The sequence below is a fragment of the Drosophila mojavensis genome, unplaced genomic scaffold (assembly GCF_018153725.1).
Source record: "Drosophila mojavensis isolate 15081-1352.22 unplaced genomic scaffold, ASM1815372v1 contig_136, whole genome shotgun sequence".
Lineage (NCBI taxonomy): Eukaryota > Metazoa > Arthropoda > Insecta > Diptera > Drosophilidae > Drosophila > Drosophila mojavensis.
Window position 1 is genome coordinate 13,281,854 of NW_025318667.1, and position 27,970 is coordinate 13,309,823.

A 27,970-nucleotide genomic window follows, 5' to 3' on the forward strand; every position below is an offset into this window, starting at 1 on the left:
TCTCATGCCTCTGATTTTTGTACACTTTTTAGATAATTATAAATGCAACAAAGCAAGTGTAGTATTTTCCACTTGTTGCCCAATCGTAATATGACCCAAAGATATGTTCGTCTGCCCCCTAAAGTTTTCCCTTTAACGGTAATTTGAGTATGCCTCTAAATCGATCGTTCTTGGTTTTCTTTTTCAATAAACATGTCTCAGTCTATTTTGATATATTCAATTTGTCTAGTTACAAATAAATAAATAAATAAATAGTTTCGTATAAATAACATTACAAAAAAAAAAAAAAATAAATTATGAATGCGAGAAAAAAAAATTCATATTGAGCTAAGTCTAGGAGGAAGGCAACTAGCGAACGCGGCGACGGATGCTGCGGGTGCTGCTGCGGGCATCCTTCGAGCGACCCTGAATGATGGCGCGAGCGAGGGTGTCGGCAAAGGTGTAGCCATCCTTGCCGTTGTTCTGAATGAACTTGGCGGGCAGGACGAAGCCGTAGCGACCGGTGTCGCCCATCTCAATGGTGTAGGCGTACTTGATGCCCGCAATGCCCTTGGCCCAGTCATCAGAGCCACCGGCAGCGGGATAAAGCGTCGTAGCCGACGATCCTACAGTATACTTGACGCCCGAAGACTTGGTGATGATCTGAAATGAGGGGAGAATGGATATTGAATGGATATTCAAGAATCATTCACTGGGGCCAACTGATCTTACCGAGCCCGCTTGGCGTGCCACGCGATCCAGATCAGCGCGATCCTTGGTGAGTTGATAGTCATAGCCCCATGGATAGAGTATGTATTGGCCATAGCTGTGGAACGAGAGATACGCCTGGAAGGTGTCGCGAGGGAAGCCGCTAATGAATTTCGAAATGTAGAACGTTTCCGGCTCGGAGAAGGCCTTGCTGCCACGATACGTCTGGGAGCAGGGACTGGCCGAGGTGCCCTTGCCGCCCCACTTGTAGCCGAAGTTGCGATTGAGATCGACGCCCGGACATTGGCGTCCATGCGAGCGCATGTTCTTGCGCCACAGGCGATCCGTTGTGTGAGAGTATTCGTAGCCATCGGGATTGGCCACCGGATGGATGTACCAGTTAATGTTGCGCATGTGGTCGGGCAGATCCTCCCAGCCCTCGATCAGCTGATTGGCTATGTAGCTGACAGTGGCCGGACTGATCCATTCGCGGGCATGCATGCCACCATCGATCCAGACGCTGGGATTGCGAGCATTGCCATTTGAGATCCTGCGACGTTTGGCATTAGTCTTTACCGCTCCTAAGCTATTTAGTTTTATTCCACTTACTTGAGAATCTTGAGCGGGCGCTTCTCCACGGAGTAGCCAATCGTTTCGGTGGAGCAAATGTCCGGATAGGTCTTGGCCATATAATCAATGAAGCCATGAATGTCCTCCAAGCGATGATATGCCTGCCAGGTGAGCCGGTGTCCTGTGAAAAGACACCAAGAGAGAGAGAGAGAGAGAGAGAGAGAGAGAGGGAGTGAGTTTAGTTTACGCTAACAAACTATGGCAACCCCAACCGGGCGTACATTCAACTCGGTCGTAAGGAAACCAAGTGTCAAGTGCTTCGACTTGGCTCGGGACTCAAGGAAATTGCGTGTCCTGTCTGTTATTGATTAAACAAGTGTCTTGCCGGGCTGCCTACCTAAGTTCATATCTCAGTCTCAAGTGCAACTTCGGTGGGACGGGTGATGGCCGTAAACGTGCGAGTGGGCGTGGCAATGGCATTTAAAAAGCTGTCGCAACTATTCCGCCTGTCACTCAATCGACAGACTCGATGTCTATTTTTCCCTTTGCAACCTCTTTTCGATTGTCTTCTTGATTGCATAAATTTTGAACCACCTTCACGGTCTGTTCCTCTGATACCCCTTGCCAATTGAAATACTAGATATGGGGTATATCAAATGTATAGCTAAATTCACATTACCAAAATGGGCTAAGCAAATGTCATATGACGATCGCATAGGCTAATTGAAATAACTGATCGATTATTGCATATATCTATTCATTCAATTAAGTTCGATATATATCGCTTTTGTTATTGCTTACAAGTCCTACGCATCATAAGTTAAGGTTTCAATAATTATCGATTACTAACGTTAATCAATGGGACTTATTGGCACTACAATTGGTATAGAGCCATACCGATTAGGAATATATATTACTTATTTCACTTTATCACTTTATATCACTAGAGTCATTCAGATAAATTTTCTATATTCAAATAGTCGATCAATTATCATAATAAATTATCAACCATCATGATTAATTAATTGAATTGAGAAAAGTTGCGAATAGCTGCATTGTATAGGGTATATGTGGTCGACTCACTCAAGTTTCTGCTCTACCTTTGCTCCGTGCCCTGGCAGCGACTTGATTTTTTGTTATCGTGCGTTGTGACACTTTGCGTTTTATGACTTTTCACACGCCTCAACTATTAGCTGCATTAAAAGCTCATTTATGGCGACACCTGAGCTGGGGCACAAACGAAATGCTACCCCAAAATTTGCATTTCTCTTCATTTCAGTTCTTTACTTCATACTTTTGCCTTGGGTACTCACCCTTGCGATTCTGGAGCTCGGCAATTTGTTCAGCGGGCGGATTCTCGACTTCGATAACCTGCTGCAGGTTATCGATCAGCACGATGCGCGATAGATTTGCGGCGCGTATGTGACGCTCAGCAGCGGCCAGCACCTGTGGCTTCAGCAGGTAGTCTACCTCCTGTTTCACCTCCTTCCAAAGCTGTCCATCTGCAGTAGATACATAAATAGGAAAGAGGAAGTGAGGGTTTAGTCATGCATGCGGCCTGTGGCATGTGGCATGTGGCATGTGGCACTTACCGTATTTCGTTTGCAACTCGTCGGCCAGCTTCTTGTCCTTGTCCGTTTGCACAACAATACGCCACAGCTGTGCTCCATCGTAGCGTCTCAACTGTGCATTGAATGCACTCTCTGTGGCCGACTCCTGCTCCGCGTCCATGTCTGGCAACGGATCTTGCTGTATGAATGAGGCATTCACATAGTTCAACACGCTGTCCGCGACCTGAATGGGCTCCGGCTCGCGCTGGGGTGTCTGTGGCACTACGGCGGGTATGATCGTGGTCAGGATCGACTGCTCGGGCTCTGGCTGAGGAGCAGCTGGAATTTCGACTGCAACTGCAGCGGGGATTTCAGCGGGGATTTCAGCGGGAACTTCAGCGGGGACTTCAGCGGGAGCTTCAGCAGCAATTTCGACTAGAGTTTCAGCTGGAGTTTTAGCGGGAATCTCAGCCTGGATCTCTGCTGGAATTTCTGCAGCGATTTCAGCTGGAATCTCAGCTTGGATTTCAGCTGGGACTTCATCTGGAATTTCTGCGATAATTTCAGCTGGCACATCAGCTTGTTCTGCTGGCACATCAGCTTGTGGTTCTGCTTCCGGTTCAGCTTGTGGCACAACCTGCTCCGCTGCCTCTGGTTCAGTTTGGATTGCTTCTGGCTCTGGCTCTGGCTCTGACTGTGGCTCAGCTTCAGTTTCAGCTTCAGCTTGTGGCTCCGCATCGATTATTTCATCAGCCAAGATCTCATTTTGCTTTTGTGTTTCTTCTGGCTGCTCCTCCACAGCTTGCTCCGCCTCCTGCTGCACCTCCGGCTGAACAGCAGCTGCCGGCTTGCCAGCTTCCTCTTCGTTTTGTTCAGGCACTCTAACAATTTCGATGCGCTGTGATTCGGCATCGCTCAAGGGTTCCTTCTCAGCCTCCGCAACGACGGGTTCCGATTCGGCTTCAACTGGAGCTTGCACTGGGATTTCTACGGGAACCTCAACTGGAGTCTCAGCTGGAGTTTCTATTGGAGTCTCAGCTGGAGTTTCAGCTGGGGCTTCTACTAGAGCTTCAACTGGAGTTTCAGCTGGGGCTTCAACTGGGGCTACTGCTGGAGTTTCAGCTGGAATTTCGGCTGGAATTTCTACTGGTGTTTCGACGAGTGTTGCCACGGGAATTTCAGCTGGAGTTGCCACTGGTTCCTCCACTAATGTTTCGCCATCGTTTTGGCTCTCCTCTGGCGTTTGTTGCTCTTCAGCGGCATCACTAGCCACTGGCATGGCCTCCTCGTTTAACTGTTCCGTGGCTGTCTCCATTATCGGCTCAGCAGCATCCGTTTGTGTTTCGAAATCTTCCACTGGCTGCTCTGCTGGTGTCTGCTCAGCTGGGCTGATTGACTGCTCGTCCTGCTGGGTCTGCTCCTCGGCTTCGGTCACGTTCAGCTCCTCGGGCAGCAGTTCGCTCATGGCTGCACTCAGGCCTTGCTCAATATCCGCCGAGATGGTGTCCAGCATGGATGATGCCTCGGTGGTGTCCACTTCGTTCTCAGCGACTGCAACTGGCTCCGGCTGGGAGTCCTCCTGTTGCTCCACGATTTCTGGCTGAGATTCAGCTGCCTCTGAGTCCACCTGCTGCTCCACTGGCACAGCGGGGCTGTTCTGCTCATCTGTGGCAGCTGGCGTGCTGTCCTCGGCCACCAGCTCATCATCGGCCTGCGCCTCCTCGTTGGCTTGCTGAACTGCCTCGGTAGTCGCCTCTGCCATGGCCTCCAGCTGAGCTTGTTCTATAGACTGCTCCATGGGCTGCTCAACCACATGCTCCTCGATCAGCTCTGGCGATGCGATCTCCGCTGCCACCGGTTCCAGTCCGCCTGTTTCTGTCCGCTCGGTCTGCGCCTCAACCACATCGCTGGGCAGCTCCACCAGCTGCATGACCGGCGCATCTTCGCTCTCCAGCATCAGCATATCGGCGCTCTCGCCCATCGCTGCATTCTCAGCCTCTGCGGCCGCCTCTGCCTCAGCTGCGGCCTCGGCGTCGGCCTCCGCTTCAGTCTCTTCGATAGTGTTGCGATTCACATGCTCTGTGTCGTCCAGCTGGCTGGCCACAGACTCTGGCACCAGCATGAATATATCCGTGGCGCCATTCGCCGGCACGGCGGCCATCTTCATGTCATCCACGACAACGGTGGCTGGTTGCGTTTCAGTTTGTGTTTGAGCTGGCGCGGACAATTCGTTCCGCTCCAGGGTCAAGCGATCCAGTGACATGGCCGCCGTTTGGCTGACCGCCAACACCAGCAGCAATAGAGCTGTTGCTGTTGTCATAGTTATTTTTGTTGTTGTGGCTTGAAATGCTGCTCTTGATCTCCCGTCGTACATCTTAACGAGATCTAACAGTAAACCGTAATGAGACATGTCCCATTGGTGGAGTGGAGCTTTTATACCAACGCTTCGAAAGTATTGCCATTTCATTTTCGATATTTCTCTCTCGACGGCGCCGTTGGCAGCGCAGTCAGCGCTCAGTGCGAGCGAGTGTCCGCTTACTGTGTGCATGCGTGTGTGTATGTATGTGTGTGTGTGTGTGTGGGGCAATCGTGTTATGTATGTAGATTGTGGCGATTGCTTGTGACCAGCACCAGCAACAGCAGCAACAGCAACAGCAGCAACAGCAACAGCTACAGTAACAGCAACGTTAGCGGCGACTGCGACGCTGACAGCGACAGCGACGCCTCTCTTCCTTGTGGGACGCGAGCGTGGCGCGTCGCCCGCTTGTATCGGTTGCATGAATCTTCATAAATGCGATGCTTTTTGTTGTTGTTGTTGCTGCTGCTGCTGTTGTTGTTGTTGTTGTTGTTGTTGAATCTTTTATGTTAATTTTCAAATCGAATCGTAGCCAAATGTCACCAACTGCCGCCCGCTCTCGCTTTCTTTCCAGGGGTTGATTCGATTATAATCATAATATTAATGTTGCTTTTGCTGTTGCTGTTGCTGTTGCTATCTTGTCTATTCCATTTCATCTTCATCTTCTTCTTCTCTGATATACGTTAATACATAATACCATAGTTTAAAGTCTGCGCTCAGAAGTACCTGCCCAACAATTATCACACATACCAAGTTTCTTATATTTGTTATCTGTAAATAGTTTGTGCTTACCTTAAATGGGGATTCCCCATTTGGCTTGACTTTCTTTGTAAACTGTTATATTGTATATATGTATGTACATATATTATATAATGTATTTTTCTATCTATGCACTTCCCTAGTCGAATTCTGAGCATGAATCGGGAGCGTTATACAACGATATACTATAGTATGTATATTTACGATATCTTAATATCTCTGCGCATTATACGATGCACGTCATACGCCATACGATATACCATATAGATATCTGCGTGTATGCACTTTCAATGCCTCACCGAAAATGACTTGAATAAACGCAGCAGATTATTGATTGACATTTGGAGCATGTGCTATATTTATATAATGCTGATTACACTTTCTATATACGCATAGGCCCAGGCAGCTGATTATCGATCAGTAATTAGTGTCTGGGCCTTGTTTATCGATTTCAATTTGCTCATAGTGTCACTTAATACATATGTATGTGTGTGGCTTTATCTTAATCGGACTTATTGTTGCTTGACAAAGCGCGAATGGGGCGTGGCTGGTGAGACGTGCCCGCCCACAAATGAATGACAAACAGATGAAATTGGCAGCTACTCAAAAATTGATCGATTGTTGTTGTCTTCTCGTTGTCTTGGCTTTTGAGATTTCCAATTTGTAAAGCATTGACATGATTTCTGAATGAGCGCAGCTCTTGTTATTGTTGTTGTTGTTGTAGCTCTGCTCTGATCTACTCTCGCTCTCTAATCAATCGGCGCTTTAATGCCGCTCCTTTCACTTTAGATATATGTATAAATATATATCTATATGTGTATAAGCATATGTATATCGGTTTATCAATTGTCAATTGAGGAAGAGCGTATGGAGCTCAAGTAATTGCGAATAATCAACATTTGACTGAAGTAGTGAAATTGTCCTTAATACACATAAATACCCAATCGACTCTGCTCTGTATTTATGTATATACATATATAGTCATGAGTATATCTACTTATCCATAGCAAGTATTTATAGGCAAATTGCAAACGAGACACAGTTTGCGCTTCAAGATAGGAAATTTGCCTTCATAAAGATTCACTTTCCTCTCGATGTAGAGAAATCGATTGAAGCGGAGGAAATGTTCCATTCTATAGCTATATTATCTATTATTAATATATATCATTCAAGAAGAAGACAGTATCATTTAATGCTTTTCCAACTAGAAATTTATATTATCAATAAGTCAAGTATTGGTTGGAGTATATATAAGATCTATTAATTTATGTATTATCTTGGTATCGATTATTATTATAGATAAATACGATTCTTTGAGTGATGTTTACCTAGATATTAAAATGATATTGCGCTCTTCTCACATCTCATATAAAGATAGTATATGATCGATAAACACTATAAAATGTTATTGACAATTCAACGCACACTTTCGATAAGAATTAGAGCCAGTTAAGCTAGACTCTTTAGACAGTTCTTTGACAAAATACTTGCATATATGAACCTTTAGTATAGCATACTTTTGGTATACTATGACACATATTACAGGGTATCTCTCTCATAGTATAATAAATTTAAAGAACTATTGATAGAAAAATTGTCATGGAGAAAACTTGACATGGGAAATGGTGCTGCCAGAGTGAAGATTTATTGCTCTACCCATGCTGGGCCACATGTCTCAGACATTCCCCTTGGGATTAAGAGTTCACTCTCCTAAATACCTAAGTCGAAAAGTTCGTATACGTCACGAGTCGCCATTCATACAATGGCTCAATGAAAGAGGAAAATAAAATACCTCTTGTAATATTTTAAGTTGTTTAAAATGTTTCGCTCGCTAGGTATTTTAAATGAAATGGAAAGTGGGGATTAGCGAGCGAGTTTGTTTTTTCTTTTTCGAGAAATATTTAAAAGACACACACAAAAAAAAAAAAAAAAAAAAAAAAAAAAAAAAAAAAACGAAACACGTACGTAAACATCATTAACATATGAGAAACAAGACCCAAGACTCGTATATGGGTTAGTCGAGCTGGTCTATGGGACCCAGTGGATGACATTTGCCTTGGCCAACTACCAACTACTACCAGAATCCATACGCGAAATGAGCTGAGCGATGAAAGCGAGAGTGCTGTCAGAGCGTTTCAAGTGGCTCGAATGGGTAGTCAGCAAAGAAGAAGAAGAAGCAGAAGAAAACACACAAAAAGCTGAACGCTTTGTAATGAGACTTGAACGAGTCCAAGAAAGGCAGCGAGAGAGAGAGAGAGAGAGACGGAGAGAGATCGTTCAATAGGAGCTGGACGCGTGGGCGTGCGGACAAACTTCGGTTACATAGAAGAGTCACAAAACTTTCTTCTTCCAATATTTCCGCTGCCTCATAGTGCATTGTTGTTACTGTTGCCATTGTTGTTATTGTTACTTGAACAGCGCAGCGCAGCGCAGCACAGCTGAGCAGAGCAGAGCACACGCACACACACATGCACGCACACCCACACATCATCAATGTAATTATCTGCGCAGTATAGCCAAAGTCGTCATCGCTTACCCTTGTTAAATACAACACACACACAGACAACACACACATACACATGCAAGTGTGACATGCGAGGGCACGTACCAACGCACAGTGGTACCAAATTTCATTTGCAGTACTCATACATCCATGCTTAGGGAAATTGATCTTAACTCTCTGATTTCATATTGAAAACAAAGTGATCGTAATATTAGACTTGAGCTTACTTAATCTTATCAAATTTCCATACTGTTGTTTCGAGTTGAATTTATGGTATTAGTTGTCTATGCCTAGGTATTAATCCTAGGTGTAATTCTCTGCGCTGATTTTGGGTAGAATGTAGGATGGAAATACAAGCATTTACTGATTCTATCCATCTGTTTCTCTCTCTCTCTATCTCTCTCTTTCTCTCTGTTTCTATCTCTCTCGAACTCTATCCCTTCCTCGTTCTCTATATCTCTGTCTTTCTGGCGCTCTATCTATTCCCTAAATTGTCTGTGTTTGAGCAACAAGTCTAGGCTATACAATAAAAATATAAGAAAATTACTGGAATTATGTTATGTTCCCACTTTTCCGCTCTATGTATATATGGTATAAATAAATTTGTTTGCCTATAGATATTACAGCGCAAGTTACAACGATTGGGAAATATGTGGATACGTTAGCTCCATTTTATTGACAGCAATCTCCCGAGTGGACTGCGGGAGAGCATTGATGAATTTACTATTATCATTAATATCATAACTCTAGAATAAGGGAGCATATAGAAGTAGTAGTAGAAGTATGCTCAATCAAGCAATATAAATATTAATTCATATAGCTGTACGATTGCTATCTATGTATCTATATCGAAAATGTATCCACTTATATCGATAATCTATCTATCTATCTTCTTGTCGTTCTATCTTTCTATCTATCTCTCTATATATATCTATCTACTATATAGAAAGAGATTTTCTGTTACATATTACGAGATAGATTCTCCTCCGCTTGTGTTTGTCTAGTTTCGGAAGCACTGTGCGAGCTGGTTGCGTAGCTGTTGCTGTTGTTGTTTTTCAACTGGTTTTCAGTTCTTGTTGTTGTTATTGTTTTTCGCCAAACTCCGAAGAGTGTACCTGAGGGAAGAAGGGAGGCAAGGGGGCTTGTCGTGTCAATGTGTTTTTTTTACTGGGGGGGGTTTGGGGCTTTTGAGCTATACGCGGCAGCAACGGCTAAAGGAGAAGGCGCGTGGAAACTACAGTGAACAAAAAGTGTTTGCCGGTGTTGCTGTTGTTATTGTTGTTGCTATTTTGTTGGCTGTGGGCCCGCTGGGGTCTGTGTTGCCGTTAGCACGGCGCACTTGACACACCCAACAAAGGCCGTCAGCCCGGCCACTTGGCAGGCGGACTTTCACGACTCGACTAATCCGTAAATAATAAATATTATTTGCATTTGAATTCGATGCAGATGGAGGAACTGACCGAAGCAGAGGATTGTGCAGGAGTTGCCTTGCATCGCCGCAGCAGCTGCAGCAACAGTCAGCCACAGCCACAGGCACAGGCACAGGCACAGCCCCAGACTGGAGCACAGACACCGGCCAAGGCGCTGGCAGTGGCCAGCAGCCAGCCCATAGCTCCGATGGCCAGCTACTCGGAGAAGGCGGTGGGCAGCTCGCCGAAGCACTTGGTCCACACAATGAGCTCGCCCATCGAGCAGATCGTGACATGCAGCGTGTCGCGGGAGCACGTGCTCAAGCAGGAGATCGAGGAGCTGCAGGAGCAGCTCAAGGATACGGAGGAGCGGCTGGCGTCGGTGCGGCTGCAGAGCGAATCGCTGTCCCAGACGCAGCGCGCTCTGCGCGAGCAAAACAGTCGGCTGCAGGAGGAGTCCGAGATGCTCAAATTGGACGTACAGCATCTGCATGAGTGCGCCGGCGTGCTGCGCAACGAACTGCAGTCGGCACGCCGGGATCGGGATGAGGCGGTGCAGCTGGAGCGCTCGTTGCGCAGCGAACTGGAGGAGGTGCAGCAGGAGCGGCGGCTGGCAGCCGAGGGCAAGGAGAAGGACGCCCGGATCATACAGGACTTGCAGCGCCAGTGCCGCGAAATGGAGCGCATTCTCATGCGCAAGCATCCCGACTCGGTGTCGGCTCTAATAGGTGAGCAGCCACGCCCTAATGCTAGTCCTTAAACAGGTTTCTAAATCATACTCTGCCCTGCCTTGCAGTTGCCTCGAAGAGCACGACCATGTGTTCACTGAACGACCAGGAGAACATGAGCAGCCGCAAGCTGTTGGAGCAGCGCATCGCACAGCTTGAGTCGGACGCCAAGGAGCAGGATCGGAAGGCCCAGCAGATTTTGGCCAATGTGCAGGCGCGCTTCAATTCCGTGCAGGCCAAATACGAGACGCACATTGCGGATCTGGAGACACAGGTGCTCAGGTGAGCTTGCGTTGCCCCCAATTTTTTGTTTTTTTTTTTTTTTTTCGACTCATAGTCACCTCTGTCTCTGCTCATGCAGTCTGCAGGAGATCAACACGAAGCTGAACGAACAGATCGAGTCGCAGGTGCGCACCCTGGATCGCTTCATGCAGAAGCGTGCCGACAGGTACTACAACAACTGCACCCAAACGGATGCAGAGCTGGAGCACGGCCCGCAGAGCAAGGGGCAGAGCAAGGCCATTAGCAGCGGCAGCAGCACCACCGGCACCCAGACGCTGGCGACCAGCTCCTCGATGCGGGATCACAGCACAAACACCATCGGCTGCCCCTCGCCCAGCATCACTTGCCAGCAGCATCTGCTGCATCATCAGCAGCAGCTGCACTCGGCCGGCAGCAGCAGCACCAGCAGCACAGCCAACTCGACGCCCAACACGTCGCGGCCCAACTCGAAGCAGAGCGGCGCACAGCGACGCAATCCCTCGGCCGCCCTGGGTGTCTCCAAGCTGCCCATCTCCCAGTCGGACTCCACACTGTCGCTGCTCAGCCATGGCCATGGCCCGACTGGCGGCGGCGCCGGCGGCCAGCTGCAGGACTCCCAGCTGCTCAGCTCGGTGCGCAGCATGCGCATCGATTTGGCGCTGAAGAACAAGGCCATGCAGCGCCTCACCCACGAGCTGGATGACTGCAAGAAGACCATACGGAAGCTGCAGCGCGAGCGGGAGAGGGATCCAGCCGGAGGCGGAGTGGGAGCAGCTGCTGTTACTGCAGGTAAGCCTGAACAGACATAGACAACTGTGTGCTGGTGTGTGTTTGCATGTGTTTGCATGTGTGTGTGTGTGTGTGTCACTCGGTCGTTGCTGCTGCTCGTGTAATTTATGGACTTTCTCTGCTCGTCAGCACGTACAAGACTTAAAGCCAAGCGAAACACGCAAATAAATTGCTGAAATAAATCATTGCCTGCCTGTTGTTGCCTGCCTGCCTGACTGCCTAACTGCCTGAGTGCCTGCCTGCCTGGCTAGCTGTCCGTCTGTCCGTCTGTCCGTCTGTCCATCTGTCTCTTCGTTTGTCTGCCTGCCTTACCCCTCCTTCGGGCTGCTGGCCCCTCCGCTAACCTTACCCCTCGACGCTCCTGAGCCGCAGCTAGTGGCCAACTTTGACCGCACAGCTTTGTATTTAATACCCTGTAATGTACTAAAGAGTCGGGTTGTATTGGCTATGTTATAGACTATGCAAAAAGTAAAAGCGAATTCTAAATTGTTTGTCTATTCAGTTCAAATTTGCTTTCGACAAAAAGTTCTATACCGAATAAAATGATCTATCGATATATATCGATAACTGTGTAACTCCGCTGTTTCAGGTGACTTTTGAAGCTTTTACTAGCTGTAGATCTGATTTTTCACTGGTCACTACTCTGTCTCATTGATTTCGATAAGCATCGATAGTTTTTTAGTACTTGAAATTCGATATATAAATATGTATTTCCATTCTTCTATTCTTCTTAGTTAATTTGTCTTCAAGTTCTACCTATACACAGATAACTGCCAATGAGCCACGAAATCGATAAATATCGATCATCTCTTATTACTTCAGCTCATATTTTGTGGTGCGAAAATTACAAATATAAATAAGTATTATAGAAGCAAGCATACTCTTTAAGCCTTTGGTCTGCTGTCATAAAATCGATAAATATCGATAGACCGTCATCTATTATATTTGTACATCTAGAAAGTTTTAAGACTTCTGTGAATTAATGTATTGCCCATAAAGCCTATGGCATAATTACAGCAGCTCCTTTGCTGAACATTGAGTTCTCTGCTAGTCGAGTATGCCCGACTAGACCATGCACACTCGCTTCTTTTCGCACTCATTTCAACGGGCAGTGGTCCAAGCGCGCATCGCACAAGAAAGAAGCAGAAACAAAAACTAAACACGTTAACAACGCGTTTAGTAACCACGCCCCCCTTTTAGCCGTATCGCCCCCTTTCGCTGGCCGGCGGCAACTCGGCCACTTGGTTATGTCACCAGCATGCCGGCGGGGGGCGGGGAGCGAGGGGCGGCAACAGGTGGAGGATGCCAGCAAGGGGTCGAGAAAGAGAGAGAGAGAGGAAGGGGGGACAGGGAGAGGGAACACACATATAATTTTTTATTTGCATTTCATCGATTTGAATTTTTTTTTGCTTTTTTTTCGTATTTTTTGTATTATTATTATTATTTTTTTGTTGTTGCATTTTTGTTGTCAAGAGAAAGAGAAAAAGAAAATTCGAAAGCGAAAGTCAAAGTCAAAGACGCGACCACACTTGGCACCAGGGGCGTGCCGGTCGAGCAGGGAGGCGGAGGCGGTGTTGGCGGCGGTGGCCGAGCGAGGGGGGAGGCGTGGCTAATGCGTCGTTTGTCGTTTGCGCATGCGCGCAGCGTTTTATAATTTCATGTCTTGTTAGTCGCTTCATTGGCGGCGTTGTTAATGTTACATTTACATTGGCAGCTAGATGTTGTTGTTGTTGTTGTTGTTGTTGTTGTTTGAGTCTGCTTGTTAAATGACAGCAATAACAGCAACAACAACATCAACAACAACTATTTCTAGTGCTAATAATAGACCAGCAACAACAACAACAGTAACTTTATTTTAATTTTCAGCGCGTGTTCAAATGCAAATTTTTTGATTAAAATTTTGTTATTTACTTTTTTATTTTTTGGGTTTTTGATTTTTGGTTTTTGGTTTTTGGCTTTTGGTTTTTGCCTCTGGTTATGCAATCAGACGTTATTTAATTATATCTTCTTCTTCTTCTTCATCATCATGTTGCTCTTCTCTCGTTTTTATTGTAGTTTTATTTAGCTTTAATTTGATTTTATTCGGCAAGTTTCATTTTTGTGCAAAGTGCATTGAACTTTGAGCCAAAGCAGCCTCTAATTGGCCACGTGATGCTATGCCTTTATACCTTTATACCTTTATGCCTTTATGCCATTATGCCATTATGCCATTATGTAGTATTTTGAAAAGTTATTCAATTCAATTATTTGTTATTCACTATTTGGTATTCATTGAATTCTGCACGCACGAATAGAGCCTCATTATGTGCCTAGACTCATTATGTATTATTACTGTTGCCCAATTAAATGTGTAAATGTGTTTTCTTCTGAGAAGCTTTGAGAGCATTCAACGTCTGCGCATCTTTGACTGTGGAAAACTATCCGAGTTACTGTGTGACCTGTTGTGGTCAACTTTCAATAAATAGGAAATTACCTATGCACATCGGTGTATACTGGCACCAATTTGTATATATGGAATGCGAGTCGCGAGTAGAATCGCTTGTCTCCAATGACAACTCGGAGACATTCCTTACACACTTTACTCAGGCATATGAGCGATACTGTGTGGTACAATGCTGAACTGGTACCATGCTAAGACATCAGAAAATAAATAATAAACATATCACTGCCAACTATAAACTTTACTTCCAACCCGAAGACTCGAGTCACATAAGACATAAGACACAAACTGTTTTATTTTACCTGGTACGCTTAAATAAATACAATAAGGCTATCGATAGTAAGATATCATATGAAATTACGGCATAAGTTAAGTTAAGTTCACTAGTAAAAAATTTAAATATCATGTCTCATTGAGACGGATAAACGGGCAAAGAGATGGATTAGCGGAAAGACGGAAGCACGCATAGAAGCGTTCTTCTATTTGTTACATTCACAAAATCAAAACTGAAGTACCCTTTTCAAAGGGTTCCGGGTGTACAAAATAGAGAATTAAGAATTAGCTATATCAAAAATTTTGTCTGTTCTCAATCGTATTAGATGTAACTAACCTAGGATGAGAGTTGTTCTAAAAGATTATTGTTTATAGAGATTTATATGCATATATGTATAATTACATCATTCATCACATTCAAAAATTTCATATGCAACCGTTTTCCACTTCTCCTTCCAGGCTCTCGTTCACATGGCGCTAGCATGTCGGCCAGCGGCGGCGCTGCACAGCGTCGTGGGCACGATCATCATCATTATCATCAGCATTATCCGGATCATGTGCCGGCGACCACGGAAAATCAGGCACTGAAGGAGGCGCAGAACAAATTCCATCTGCTCGAGGCGGACTACAAGACGTTGCATGACAAGCGACTGCACGATGTGAGTGCCAATCGAGTGGCTAATGTAATGGGATAGTTGCTAATCTATACATCTCTCTCTTTCTTGCGCTCTCTGCCCGCCTCTCTTTGTCTAGCTAAAGACGTTGCAGAGCGCCCACGAGCGAGAGCTGGCCTCGTGCAACGAAACGGTGCGCATTTTGCAGCAGCGTCTGAATGAGCGCGAGGAGGCGTTCGCCACCCAGAAACGGCGCAAGGTGCCCGTCGATTACTATGCCCTGAAGGCTAAGGTAAGGCCCCGACTAAACATATGCATACCCCAATGTCACTTGGTAAACTCTGAATCCTTGCAGGTCTCGCTGCTGGAGCGTCGTCACTCGGAGCGCGAGGAGCGGCTGCACATGCTCGTCGAGGCGCTCAGCAAGGGGCGACTGAATGGAGCACTCGAGGATCTATTGCAGGAGAATAACAATAAGTAGTTGAGCACAGGCTAAGCTGTGACGAACAACAGAAGGCGGAAGCGGAAACAGAAGTTGAAGCAGAAGCCGAATAATAACCAGTTATCGATCATGTTATCGTTATCGATATTGTGCGATCAAAAATCAAGCAAATCCAAATTCCAAACGTATTTGTTTTAACAAATTGCCTTTGTGTTAAATATTGATAAATATCTTTTATAAAAAACTTTATGTATTACAATCGTTCAACAGATCGATAACAGTTACAGCCAAATTGTATTTACTTCTCTATGTATTTTTTTTTTTAGAGCTGAGCCTAAGTTCAGCAAGATAGATCTCAACTAAAGTGTAGGAAGTTGCCGAATCTTAACTGAAATATGCAGAATATTCATATATATATCTATATATATATATATATATATAGAGTTGCTGATATTTGGCATATACGCGAATTTCCACATAATTCTAGTTAGTTCATAGCAAAAGATGAAAACTTAACGTTTAGCAACAAAAAAAAAATGTAGTTTGTGATTCGTTGAATTTTGGGCGAAAAATAGAATTTGTGAATTTAAAGTACTGTAAGTGAATGCCCTCCGCTCACTGCCCCCCGCGCAGGACAAAGGTCAACTTTTAAATATGATTACGAGAAAATCACATAAAACTTAAGTCTTAAACACGATTTAGAAAGAGACAGCGCTAGAGCCAAAGAGCGAGCGAGCGAGCGTGCGAACGCATAGATATGAAATAATAGAAAAAGTATGCATAGAGCATAGAGATATAGAATGTCATAATAAAAATCTCTCTATATATAGGGCTCTCTGAAATTCTGCCAATGAAAGTTGTTGCCGTCAGAAATGCTGGAAAGCATTCGTTAAATGCCATTCGGTCCATCCAAAATTATCGACCACTAAAAGTCGTAAGAGCGAACTACAAGTTGAGTACGAAAATGTTTTCAGAATTAAATTCAAAAGTATTACTGTAGCAGTTGAAACATTTATATATATAGAAATATATATAACGAAGTATTACTCTATGAAAGTATGTCCGTCATGAGTCATGAGTCCGTCAATTCTATGTGTAGCTAAATCCGTTTTTAATACTTATAATATCAAACTACCAACATCTATAACTAAACTTGCATTCGTACAGTTGTTAAGTACAGGGTATAGTCGCAGTCGAGCATTGCCAAGCGGCGACTATTATCTTACTAGTCTTTAATTAGGTTTGTACGCGAATATCCAGCATTCTATGCTGAGTTACATTCATCTCTAAATGTAAACACTTTCAAAAAGTTATTTACCCCAAATTCTAACCGAACCAAGCAACAACAACAAGAATAAGAAGAATGTTTAAACTTCAAGTCAAATTGTACAACTAAAGAAAAAAAGTCAAATTGTCAGTGTACAACTAAAAAAAAATTATAATAAAATTTGAAATTAAAAGACAAAAAATACAAATAATAAAAAAAAGTTTCAATAAGTTTACAAGGAGAATTTATTTAGTATTACATTGAAATATCTAGTTTGATTCATAAACTAATTTCGAATTACTTTTTAACTGTGTATTTATTTTATTTTATAAATAATTTGTGATTTGTTTTTTAGTTATTTATTATATAAGAATATTTTGTATAAACAATTAGAAATTTATTTTTTTTTATATATTATTTATATGTTTTATATGTGATATTAAAATATTTAATTTTTTTTTTTTTAACTTACTATACTCAAATAGAGCTAAATAATGCAATAATTGTGTTATTCAAATATTTATATATCTTATATATTTTGTATATTTTTTTATTTATTAAATCAGTTGACCCTAAGGAATACCCCTATCTCATAATTTATAGGGTGCTCCCCGAATCGCTTTACCCGAGCGCTAGACGTCAAGGCAAATAGGGCACATGGGCTACAGGCTGAGAGGCTAGTCAGTTCAACAGTAAGTTTTGTTCAGTTTCAAGCACACAGCTAGGAGTTAGTTTGGATGATTCGAGAGCAAGAGCATCGACACGAAAAAACAGAGAACAGAAGAAAGACGAAAGTAGGGCACACACGAAGGACAACAATAAGAGAGCTGATTTGAGTGCGAGAGAGTATTACTGGCGGCATCATGGCTGAGGGAATGCGTCGAGGACGACGGCGTCGCATTGAGCCAGCGCGCATTCAGTACGGCGCCTGGGATGATCCGGGCGTGTCGCTGTTTGCGACCGTGCCGCAGGAGCCGGTGGGCGATATGCTGGGCCTGTTTAAGCCTCTGCCACGAGAAGGCCGGGACAGGGCCCTGGAGATGGATGCCTCGCCGCTGGTCTTGGCACCAACCAGCGCGACAAGTCGCCTCTATCGCGAGGTCAAGTACCAGGTGCAGCAGATAGCCGACGATCGGAACAAGAACTACCATCCCATACAGGAGCGGGAGCGGCAGTCGGCCCTCATCGCCGGCATGCTGGCCAAGCGCAACAATCGGGAGTTCGCCGAGGCGATGCGGTCCAGGCAGCTGCAGATCAACTCGCAGAGGGTGCGCGATCTGCAGATTGAGATCGAACGGGCCAAGACCACGCTGAGCGTGGTGAGCAAGCGCAACGAGAACATGCGAAACAAGGGCAAGGAGCGGGTGGAGGAGCGCAGGGAGGCACTCGAGGACCGGGAGCAGGTGCGCAAAGAGAAGCTGGCCGAGCAGCAAGCCCTGCGGGATAAGACGCTCGCATACAGCCAACAGCTGGTGGCCCAGATACGCAAGCTGCAGGCGGAGCGGGCAGAAAAACAGATGGCCGACCTGGAGGAGGGTCGACTGAAGCGCTACAACGACGAACAGGCTCACGCCAACGATCTGAAGGAGGGCATCGAGAGCAAGTTTAGAAAGAGAACGGAGCTCAAGAAGATGCTCGACGACTTCTCGGCGCTGCAGCGCAGCTTGCGTGAAGCGAATCCGGTGCCACCGGACAAGCTCAATGTGATACTGATGGAGGCAGTGGGCCCAGTCACCAAGAGCTTCATGAGGAAGGCGATTCAGCAGAAGCTGGACATATTGGAGCGACGACGTCTCATCAGTGACGGCCTTTCCGTTAAGCTGGCCGAGATACGCGGCAAGAAGGAGGCCCACGACAATATGTTGGCCGATATTTTGGTGTGTGAGCGACAGGCACGCGAGAAGCAGAAGGCGCGCCAGGAGGTGCTGGACCGCCATAACCAGAAGCTGCAGGTGGCCAAGGATCTGATTGAGCAGCACGAGGAGAAGGAGTTCTTCCGCGAAAAGAACGAGCTGCTCTTCAGCAAAATACCCACGGATGCCACCAGCTTTATGCAGCGCCAATATCAACAGACCCTCGCCAAGGAGGCGGCCAGGCGCGAGATCAACCAGAAGGGCACCGCCGGCAGCGCCGCCGAAATAGCGAACAACGCGCGACTCCGCGCCCTGGCCATCGAAGAGGACCGCATGCTCAAGCAGGCCATACTCGATATGGAGGCGGACACGGAGCGTCGCATCGATGAGGAGCGCATGCGCTTGCTGCGCGCCCAGCCGCGAGAGATCATCGACGAGGTGCGTCCTTGCAAGCTGACCAGCTTTGAGCGAATGACCTTCAATCTGCCATCATGCGCCAAAGACGAAGATACTCACACCCACTAACTGACTCCAGAATCAATCCTGACTAACTGAAGTAACTAGAAAGAGCACTAGGATTAGGCTTAGGTAGCTAATTGATTGGTTCAACTGGTTCCGTGTCCACACTCCACGATTCACACATCGACACTCGAAGACTATCGAAATGATCCAGGCAGCCACTGCCAATGCTGATGCATCATTAACACACAAACGCATATACATATATATATTTGTTTTACGTGCAATCAAATTGTGTTTTCTTTTGGTTTTGTGCTCTACGGCTACAATACGCATTGGCCCCAAGGTGCACAGGGTGGCACACATGTTATTTTAAGCTGCGTACTTTTGGGCTGAAGCGGAAAAATACATAAGAGTTAAGTATTCGATTATTGGGTGTGCCGCATTTATTTATAGCTTTATTTACATTATTACAAACTATATAAACATTATTCTTTGTAATAGCTATATATTTTAATTATCTTAAATATATATTTTCACTCAACTACAATATTTCTTGTCCGTGCATTAGTCAGTTAATTTTACGTAGCATACTTTTGGGCTGCGTATGTTTTGAATGCTCGCTGACAAAAGCTGAGCTGCTATGGATAGAATCAGTTACAATTTGTTTCTTGTGTTTTTTTAACTTGAGCATATTTATTGTAAACTAAAATAGCAATTCGTAATAAATCTAATTTTAACATAATATATATAATGTTATGAGGGTTCTTAAGCCATTGGTTGTCTGTCTGCCACGGTGCATTAATACAGTGCAGCTTTACAATACACAATTTCATTGCATACTTTTGCGCACAGCGAAAATGTTTTAAGCTTCCAGTCGAGCTGCGCACGAAATCTGCATAAATTGCCCGGCAATTTTAAAAACAGCACATTTATAACAAGTTTCTAAACTTTACAAGGCACAAAGTAATTTTTGTTTTTCTCGCTTTATGGGCGTTTTTTACATTTATATTTAGATTTATTTTTGTATTTTTGTTTTTTTTTTTTTTTTTTTTTTTTTTTTTTTTTTTTTTTTATTTACGCTTCGACTCATATGATTAGATTTAGCTCTCGTATACATACGCATATGTAAGTGTATAGGTACTGTATAGATGACTTGTCTAACAGCTAGATACAATAGTTTAGTCACAGCTTGCTCTGCAGCGCACCTGGGGCTGCCTTTACCTCCAATATTAAGCCATAAAAAAAAAAAAAAAACATAAAATACATTCCAGAAATGCGTCTTTTGTTCAACTTGGACTCAATTCTGGCTACTTACAAACTAATAAATGCATTTGCCTCCGGTACGTTTCCAAAATTAATTTGTTTTTGTTTGAGTTTTTTTTTTTTTTTTTAGATTTAGTTTTTGGCAGTTCCTGAACTTAACTTTGGCAATGTTTTTTTATTTTTTTGTTGTTTTCGTTTTTTTTTTCTTTTAATTCATATTAAATTTGGAAGTAAAAGCTTGCAAAAGGCATTCGTAAATCTTAAAACATTTCATTCTACCATAAATTGCTTTGTTTCCTAATTGATCTGAGCCGTATAAGTTAAATGCATGACAAAATAAAATATGTATACATATCAAAACAAAAACAAAAAAAAGTGGGTGCATAAATAAATTATGAATAAAAAAAAAAAAGGTTAATGTGCGACTTATAGAGAAATGATAGATATAGATATGGTATATAGTAACTATATAGCCATGGGTGCAAGACCGGCCCTTAACTTAGCATTAACTTTATATATGTATATATAATAGATATGTATTATGTATGCGTTTTACGTATAGACCGAATGCTCTCGGGCATTCCTTAAATGCAACAAACAAACAAAATTCGAGCACATCGCCAGCCCAGGAGTACGTATCGGAACTCTATATAACCTACTAATACACAACTCGTGCTGATCCGGTGGATGTTGGGCTTCATTGAAGTAGTAGTTGTTGTTTAGTCAATCACCACGGACCAGGGATGATCCACCTTGCCATACTGTATGTCTGTCAGGGTCTCGCGTATCAGCTCGTGGACGGGCTTCTCCTGCTCCATGGTGGGTATGTACAGATCCTGGCCCATGTAGTTGATCCGATTGACGGGACTGACGACGCAGGCGGTGCCGGTGCCGAAAAGTTCCAGCAGCTGAATGGAGCCAAATCAAATCGAATCGAATCGAATCAGCATCGGTGCAAACTAGAGAGCCAATATGTAATCTACTTACGCGTCCCTGATTGAGCAGTTCCGTGACCATGGACATGGTGATGACGCCCTCGCGCACCTTGAACTTGCCCCACTGTCTGGTCATGGACAGGATGGAGTCGCGCGTGATGCCGGGCAGTATCAGACCATTCAGCGGCGGGGTTATCAGTTCTTGTTCTAAAATCAGATGGAAAAATTATATTTGAAATTAAATAAAAACTCAAGAACTATTTTTCATAAATATTTTAAATCAAATTTAAAAAAAAAAATTTAATTTTTAAAATATATATTTTTTTTTTATTAAATAAATTTTGTTATTTCAAAATAAAATGTAAAATTCAATAAATATTTTAGAAAAAAAAAAGGTTTATCAATTTTGGAATTTTTAAATAAAAAATAATTGTTAAGGTTGGAAAATAAAATTGTATAAAATAAATAAATAGCAATTCCTTCTTCTTTTTCAGCGAATATGCAGAAAAGTGGAGAAGCAGCAAAAGACTTGGATAAAGTTTTCTAGCACAGACTCGAATCATTCAGAGAAACTGATCAGAGGCAAAGAGCCAATAGGCCCAGGAGTGTTAAAAGTTGTGCAACACTGGTTACTCACCTCCTTGATCGTTGACATAGAACATGAAGATGTTCATGGTGCCCACCTCGGTGAGCTGATGGTCCTCGCCGTAGAGCCAGAGCACCTGCTGGAGCCCGCGGGCGGCAGCCTCCTTTTGTACGTTGATGGTGGGTGCATAGTTGGAGCCCATTTTGCGATTGCCCACGCCGCCGGGCCAGGCGCGCGTGTATCGGGGATCGGCGAGCAGGGAGACAGCGCCATTGCTGCCAGTCTTGAAGTAGCTGCCCACCGGGCTGAGTATGGAGTAGAGCAGCGCCGAGTCGGATGAGGCGACGCCTAACGTGGGCTGCAATGGCAAAGGACAAAGGTCAACGTGGCTTGGGGTTGAGCTTGGCTAGCGGAGCTTACATCGATGCCAATCAGGGTGGGTCGGATATAGAGGCTGGCGGCTTCTGTGTGTGGCACCCACTCGGAGTCGATGGAGAGCAGACGGGCGAGGCACTTGACAAACTCCTTGCCCTCGAAGGTGGGCAGGCCGGACCGCTGGGCGGCCAAGTTCATGCGGGCCATGTTCATGTCCGGCCGGAAGATGCGTATCTTGCCGTCCACGCCGCGGTAGGCCTTCATGCCCTCAAAGAGCTGCAACGATGGGAGAAGCGAATCAGCTGGGATGACATTCGATGTGGATGGCGATGTCGATGCGACTAACGCAACTAAGCGGATCCACTCACCTCAACGGCATAGTGCAGCACCTTGGCAGCTGGATGCATGACTAGATTCTCCAGCGGCGTTATCTCCGGCCTCTGCCAGCCGCCCAGACTCCTGTGATAGTAGATCTTGAGCATATGATCTGTGAACAGTTTGCCGAAACCCAGCTCCTCGTCGTTGTCCGGCTTGGGCTGCAGCTGTTGGGGCGTGGCCAGGCGCACAGCCAGCTGTGACGCCTTGAACTGTTGCCCCAAGTCCTTGTCGTGCTTGATCGGCTCCGGGGCGTGTGTGTACTCTGTGTTGACCGAGGCGCTGATCTCGAAATCGGCTGTGGCATTGCTCTTCTGATGCTGCTGCTGTGCCGTCTTCAGCGACTGATTGCTGCACAGCCTGATCGACTGCTCAATGAAGCGGATCAAGCGATGCTGATTGCGGAAAATATCCTGCAAAACATTCAACATAATTGCCAAGCTTAGTTACTATGCAATCGATATATCATATCAAACTACATATTTATATACTATATAACTAACAAAGCTCGCGAATCGAAGTTTGAAATATAATTTCCTTTTTATCATTTTTGTTCATTTTAGCCAATTGCCAATATTCAGAGTACTTGGAGAGAATTCTATCGAATTCCTAGTTCTACAACTGAATATTTTTCTTGTTGTAGAATGTACTACATATATCAGAATCTTATATGATGGGAAAGCTAACCTAAAGAATTGATATCGTTATTGCATTGTTGTATTTAGATGCCAAAATCCATCAAAATCCATCAAAATCCATCAAAATTTGAAACAAGTTTTATATCGAAAGCGTTTTAGCTATTTCTAGCGAAATTTAATAATTTATTCATTTTATTTTCACTCTTTTTTTTCGTGAAACATTGAAATACGCTTCATTAAACTTAAAATTAGCTAGATCTAAAATTATAAGTGATTTACACCTGTTTTGCGGCAGACAGCGAAATTGAATGCTAATTGAGTTAGATACGAAAATTTGGCGCATGGGCGGGCATTACGAATGCGAGTTGGCCTCAAAGGCGAACTCCATTTGCATAGCAGAAGCCGATCGAGGGCTGATCGAAGAGCGTAGAGCAAAGTGAAGGAAGAGGAAGAGAAAGAGGGATATACGATACACATACATATATGTATGTACAAATCTATATACATAATATACATCGTATATGCTTGTAGGAACGGTCGTTCAACAACCTCGCTTAGAACTCTGCTTTGTCGAGACACACTCACACATAGATGTATATGTATATATGTATATAAATACGTAACTCTGGGTATACCTATATACCTTTAATACTAATGCGTACTAAAATGGGCCACGGGCAGCTCTAATGCGAAATGCCAGATGTACTGAGCTCCAATTTAAATAAACTACACAAAAGTCAGGTTGTAAATTGAGTCTTAACGAATTCCAGGTATTAGCATCTCATTATAATGGGATCGGGGCACAAGCGTGCCATATAGCTTGATTTGCCACAGCATTGACGCGACGCATAATATTTAACACCAAAAACTAGCTGAGAATCGCATAGAAGTGCTGTCCCATAAGGAGAGGAAGAAGGAGAAGATCTATATCTATCTATATCTATATCTATATCTATATCTATATCTATATCTATATCTATATCTATATCTATATCTATATCTATATCTATATCTATATCTATATCTATATCTATATCTATATCTATATCTATATCTATATCTATATCTATATCTATATCTATATCTATATCTATATCTATATCTATATCTATATCTATATCTATATCTATATCTATATCTATATCTATATCTATATCTATATCTATATCTATATCTATATCTATATCTATATCTATATTTATATCTATATCTATATCTATATCTATATCTATATCTATGTATATCTTTATCTTTATCTATACATATATCTTCTTCTTGACCTCTCATTACCCTTACCCTTATAACTATTCTATATTCTAATCGGAATAATATTACTGGAATCAAAAATTGCGTAGTCATCTTATTATGGCAGATCCACGACAATATTTATAGCCATCATAACAAATTGATATTTTGTTGCAAGAGGTCAAAATTTTTAGTATACAACGCGTAGACCCCCACTTAAATAGCGCCCAATAACAGATTCTAATCGAAAATGTCTATCAATCATAGGCCGATTCAATGACAAATATGCAAAAGTTTCGCCCTTCCCCTACCCTGTGCAGCTCTGGCCATGGCCCATCCAGTTACAATTATGATGAAATAGTTGAGTTTGGTGTCTTCATGCCGGAACACCAAAAGTATTTAAATAAAGCATAATAAATATAAAGTAATATCTGCTGAATAGCGAAAAACTGAGCAACTCGTGCGGCGCATTGCATCAGCCACAAATCAGTTCGAAAATATTGAGGGAAAAAATAAACTAGTTCAAGCACAAACCGAAAACCAAACGCGCGTATGCTTTGAGTTTGCCCGAATCGGAGCCGGATTGTCTGCCATATAGTCACATATACTTATATATACACATATATGGGTGTATGTGTGCTAGTGTGGCCTGTAAATGTATATATCATATCAGAGCCCACTTGAGGAGCGCTGCGATGGGTCTAGTCTGGCGGGGCACGAACAGGTGAACATGTGCCGTTGGCTTATCATTAAGCAAATCCCTGGAGATAAGCCGAATGCATCGAGTGCAATAAACAATTTGTTTTTTTTTTTTTCATTTCTTTTTCGTTAGTTCTCTTAAAATTTATAAATACATTAGCTTAGTGCCAGCCAAATATAAAAGAAAACTATTTTTAAATAATTTCCAAAGAAAAAACATAAATAAATAATCATAATAATCAAAAATGCAAAAAAAAAAAAAAAAAAAAAATGATAGTTGTCGTAAACTGATTTCAAACACACTCATTGAACTCGGCTACTTTTCCAGCTGAAGCTTCCAAGTTTTTCCTTTTCCCTTAAGTTCTTTCTACTTAAAATTGAATTCAAAATATTAAATGAAAAAATTGTAGGATAGCTCTTATGATATTTAAAAGGCATTCATTAAATTTACTTTGAGCATGATAAAGAAAATTATCTCTAACGTTTTTTTCCTATATTAGAATATTTACATATATTTTAAACATTACATCTTCTAGCAAAAACGAAGTTGCAAAATATTTAGTAGTTTGCTATTCTAAGATGTTTGAACTCTAGTTATCTTGAATATATGCAACTAACTAACTTCTAAGCTCATGTAACTCTAAAATAGACTTTGAGACATTAAAGCATACATATTTTCAAAATTGAAATGAAGAACTAAAATCAAATAGAAATGTATTTATTTTATATGTATATAATCTACAATATAGATATAGTCTAGATAAGTAAGATCTATAGTTAAGTTGTATATACATATGTACATATATCATTTATTGGAATTATTGGTATTTGGTTAATCTAGGTAAAAAATTTTGAGTTTTGAAGCTATTTGCTGCGTTCTTATTCACTTTGATGCTTTTGTTATAGTTTCACGATCCATATTCCACAAATATTGACTATTAGCGCACCTGTTTGGGCTGCGCGGCACACCTGTTGCTAAGTTGCTTTTTATGTATTGTATGCTGGACACAATCTGGAATAATGTTTCTCTTAGTGCTTTCAATATTCCAGTTGTTTCCATGTAGTGTTTTTTTGACGTTGCTTAAAATCGAACTATAACAATCTCAAGAACTGATTTTTGTATTTGTTTTCTTTTTTTCAAATATGTTTTAGCCTATTAAACAATCTTATTAAATAGTATATCAGTTAGTACGAACCTTTGCATTTATTGCCATTTTGGTAGTCATTCTGACAAGCGTTCAGTGTTAACGCCCAAGCGCGCGAAATTTGTTGAAAAACAAAACCAAAACAAAACAAAATAAATAATTGGAAAAGCTTTACGCACTTTTCCGGCACGCACACGCACACACACACGCGACTTATATGTATATATATGAAATATATGGAAATATAAATAAATATAAATAATAATTTATAATTATTGAAATATTTCTGCTGAATAACTTTTTGCACGTTTCGCACTTCTTTCACCAAAAGTTTTGGGTCTAATCTTTATCAACAGGGAGCATAAATTTGACGCATGGACAGATAATTATTAATAAGTGTATATAGTATACGCTCGTCTGGTTTAGACTGTTTTTTTTTTTATTTATTTTTTTTTTATTCTTTTCTTTTGAATATTGTGATAATAGATGTGTATAAAAATATATATAATATATATATTTCGTATATTCTGGTCGTACGGTACGTGTGCACAACGCAGAGTCTCTGCAAGAACTGAGCTCCTGTCGCCGTGCGCGCCTCTATGTATAGGCAGAGCAGAAGCGCTCGTGACGGCGGCAAACAGAAACAGAAACAACAACAGTCGACGTCAGCAGCACTGAGCGAGAGCGTTCCGTTTACCGTTCAATGCGGCCAGCAGCCATTTTTAAGAGCATAGCAATTCGCTCAGCTAGCAGCGACCAAGGGAGACAACATAATTGTAGGCGAAGTCATATAGGCACGACGAGGCGAGACGAGGCGAAGTAGCGGCCATACACACACACACACACATCTACCATATACTTATTTGAACGCAGTAGCCGGAGCTTTGCGGCGACTAAGCAATGGAACGACAGACCGTCAAAGTGACTGAACTCAAATTCGCTTTTTTTTGCTTATTTTTCGGTCATTTGTCTTCTACTTGTTTTAACTTTTTATTTCGTTTCGATTGGCAACAACAATTCGCCGCGAATTCGGTTAAGTCTTTGTCTGTCGTTCAGCTTCTAATTCGAAATATTGCTGAAGATGATTTTTTTTTGTTTTGTGTCTTGTTAATTTTGTAAATTCTCATTTCATTCTTTTTTCGGCTTGCTTTGTGCGTAAGTGCTTTTTCAATAGACATTATATGTATATACCATGATAATCTAAATATGTATGTATGTACGCCCATTTATTTAAGTTTATTTTTTATTTAAGTAAATAAATATTTATCTAAAACGTAATACGTTATCTAAGCCAACTGATACGGCCTGAAATTGCGAAGGGATAAGCCAATGATTCATTGACTATGCTGGCAGAGCATGATAAATCAAAAATACTCTAGTATCAGCCCAGTCCAAAATAGATCATTATTTTTTTCGCATAGCTAAAGTCCATGTCAAAACAACACAAAAAAATATATTGAATTTTTCCTTTAGAAATTTTCAATTAAATGTTATGCATTCCTTTTTTTTTTTTTTAATGAAACAATATATGAAACAATATTGCCGATAAACAACTTGTTTCTAAATACGCAATTTCCGAAATAGAAAAAAAATAAATGATTTCCAATCATTTCAAAAAACTTGCTCGAGTACAAAAGTACCTATGCAAATATAGCCATACATCCATTAATTAGTATTGCTGTCATGTATGTTGGTATTGGTATATGGCGCCATATGCATAGTATATCACATAATATCTTAAAACGC

The 27,970-nt window shown here is 42.6% G+C and overlaps 4 protein-coding genes across 5 annotated transcripts in view; 2 read left to right on the forward strand and 2 right to left on the reverse strand.

The window, feature by feature from the left end:
- The window catches only part of LOC6583740 (centrosomal protein of 162 kDa), a 29,610-nt gene extending 13,928 nt beyond the window's left edge, over positions 1–15,682 (forward strand). For both annotated transcript variants that reach the window (XM_015161420.3, XM_002009369.4), the window contains exons 2-7: positions 9,872–10,562; positions 10,631–10,844; positions 10,924–11,612; positions 14,785–14,984; positions 15,079–15,231; positions 15,295–15,682. In XM_015161420.3, the coding sequence (XP_015016906.1) occupies positions 9,872–10,562; positions 10,631–10,844; positions 10,924–11,612; positions 14,785–14,984; positions 15,079–15,231; positions 15,295–15,420 (2,073 nt within the window). In that variant the 3' untranslated portion in view covers positions 15,421–15,682. The remainder of the gene's footprint in view (positions 1–9,871; positions 10,563–10,630; positions 10,845–10,923; positions 11,613–14,784; positions 14,985–15,078; positions 15,232–15,294) is intronic.
- On the reverse strand, positions 258–5,480 carry LOC6583739 (fibrous sheath CABYR-binding protein). Its single transcript, XM_032731982.2, has 5 exons — positions 2,850–5,480; positions 2,571–2,759; positions 1,297–1,438; positions 712–1,237; positions 258–642 (listed from the first exon to the last, which is right to left on the reverse strand). The coding sequence occupies exons 1-5, from the start codon at positions 5,353–5,355 to the stop codon at positions 349–351; spliced, it is 3,657 nt and encodes a 1,218-aa protein (XP_032587873.1). The 5' UTR covers positions 5,356–5,480; the 3' UTR covers positions 258–348.
- Positions 15,683–17,297: 1,615 nt separating the features above from the next.
- Positions 17,298–19,247, forward strand: LOC6583741 (intersectin-1). Its single transcript, XM_002009370.4, has one exon. The coding sequence runs from the start codon at positions 17,512–17,514 to the stop codon at positions 19,024–19,026; it is 1,515 nt and encodes a 504-aa protein (XP_002009406.1). The 5' UTR covers positions 17,298–17,511; the 3' UTR covers positions 19,027–19,247.
- A 269-nt stretch (positions 19,248–19,516) lies between these two features.
- On the reverse strand, positions 19,517–26,798 carry LOC6583742 (branched-chain-amino-acid aminotransferase, cytosolic). The gene is made up of 6 exons (XM_002009371.4): positions 26,276–26,798; positions 22,491–22,910; positions 22,168–22,398; positions 21,799–22,105; positions 21,214–21,368; positions 19,517–21,134 (listed from the first exon to the last, which is right to left on the reverse strand). The coding sequence occupies exons 1-6, from the start codon at positions 26,303–26,305 to the stop codon at positions 20,946–20,948; spliced, it is 1,332 nt and encodes a 443-aa protein (XP_002009407.1). The 5' UTR covers positions 26,306–26,798; the 3' UTR covers positions 19,517–20,945.
- Positions 26,799–27,970: the final 1,172 nt, after the last annotated feature.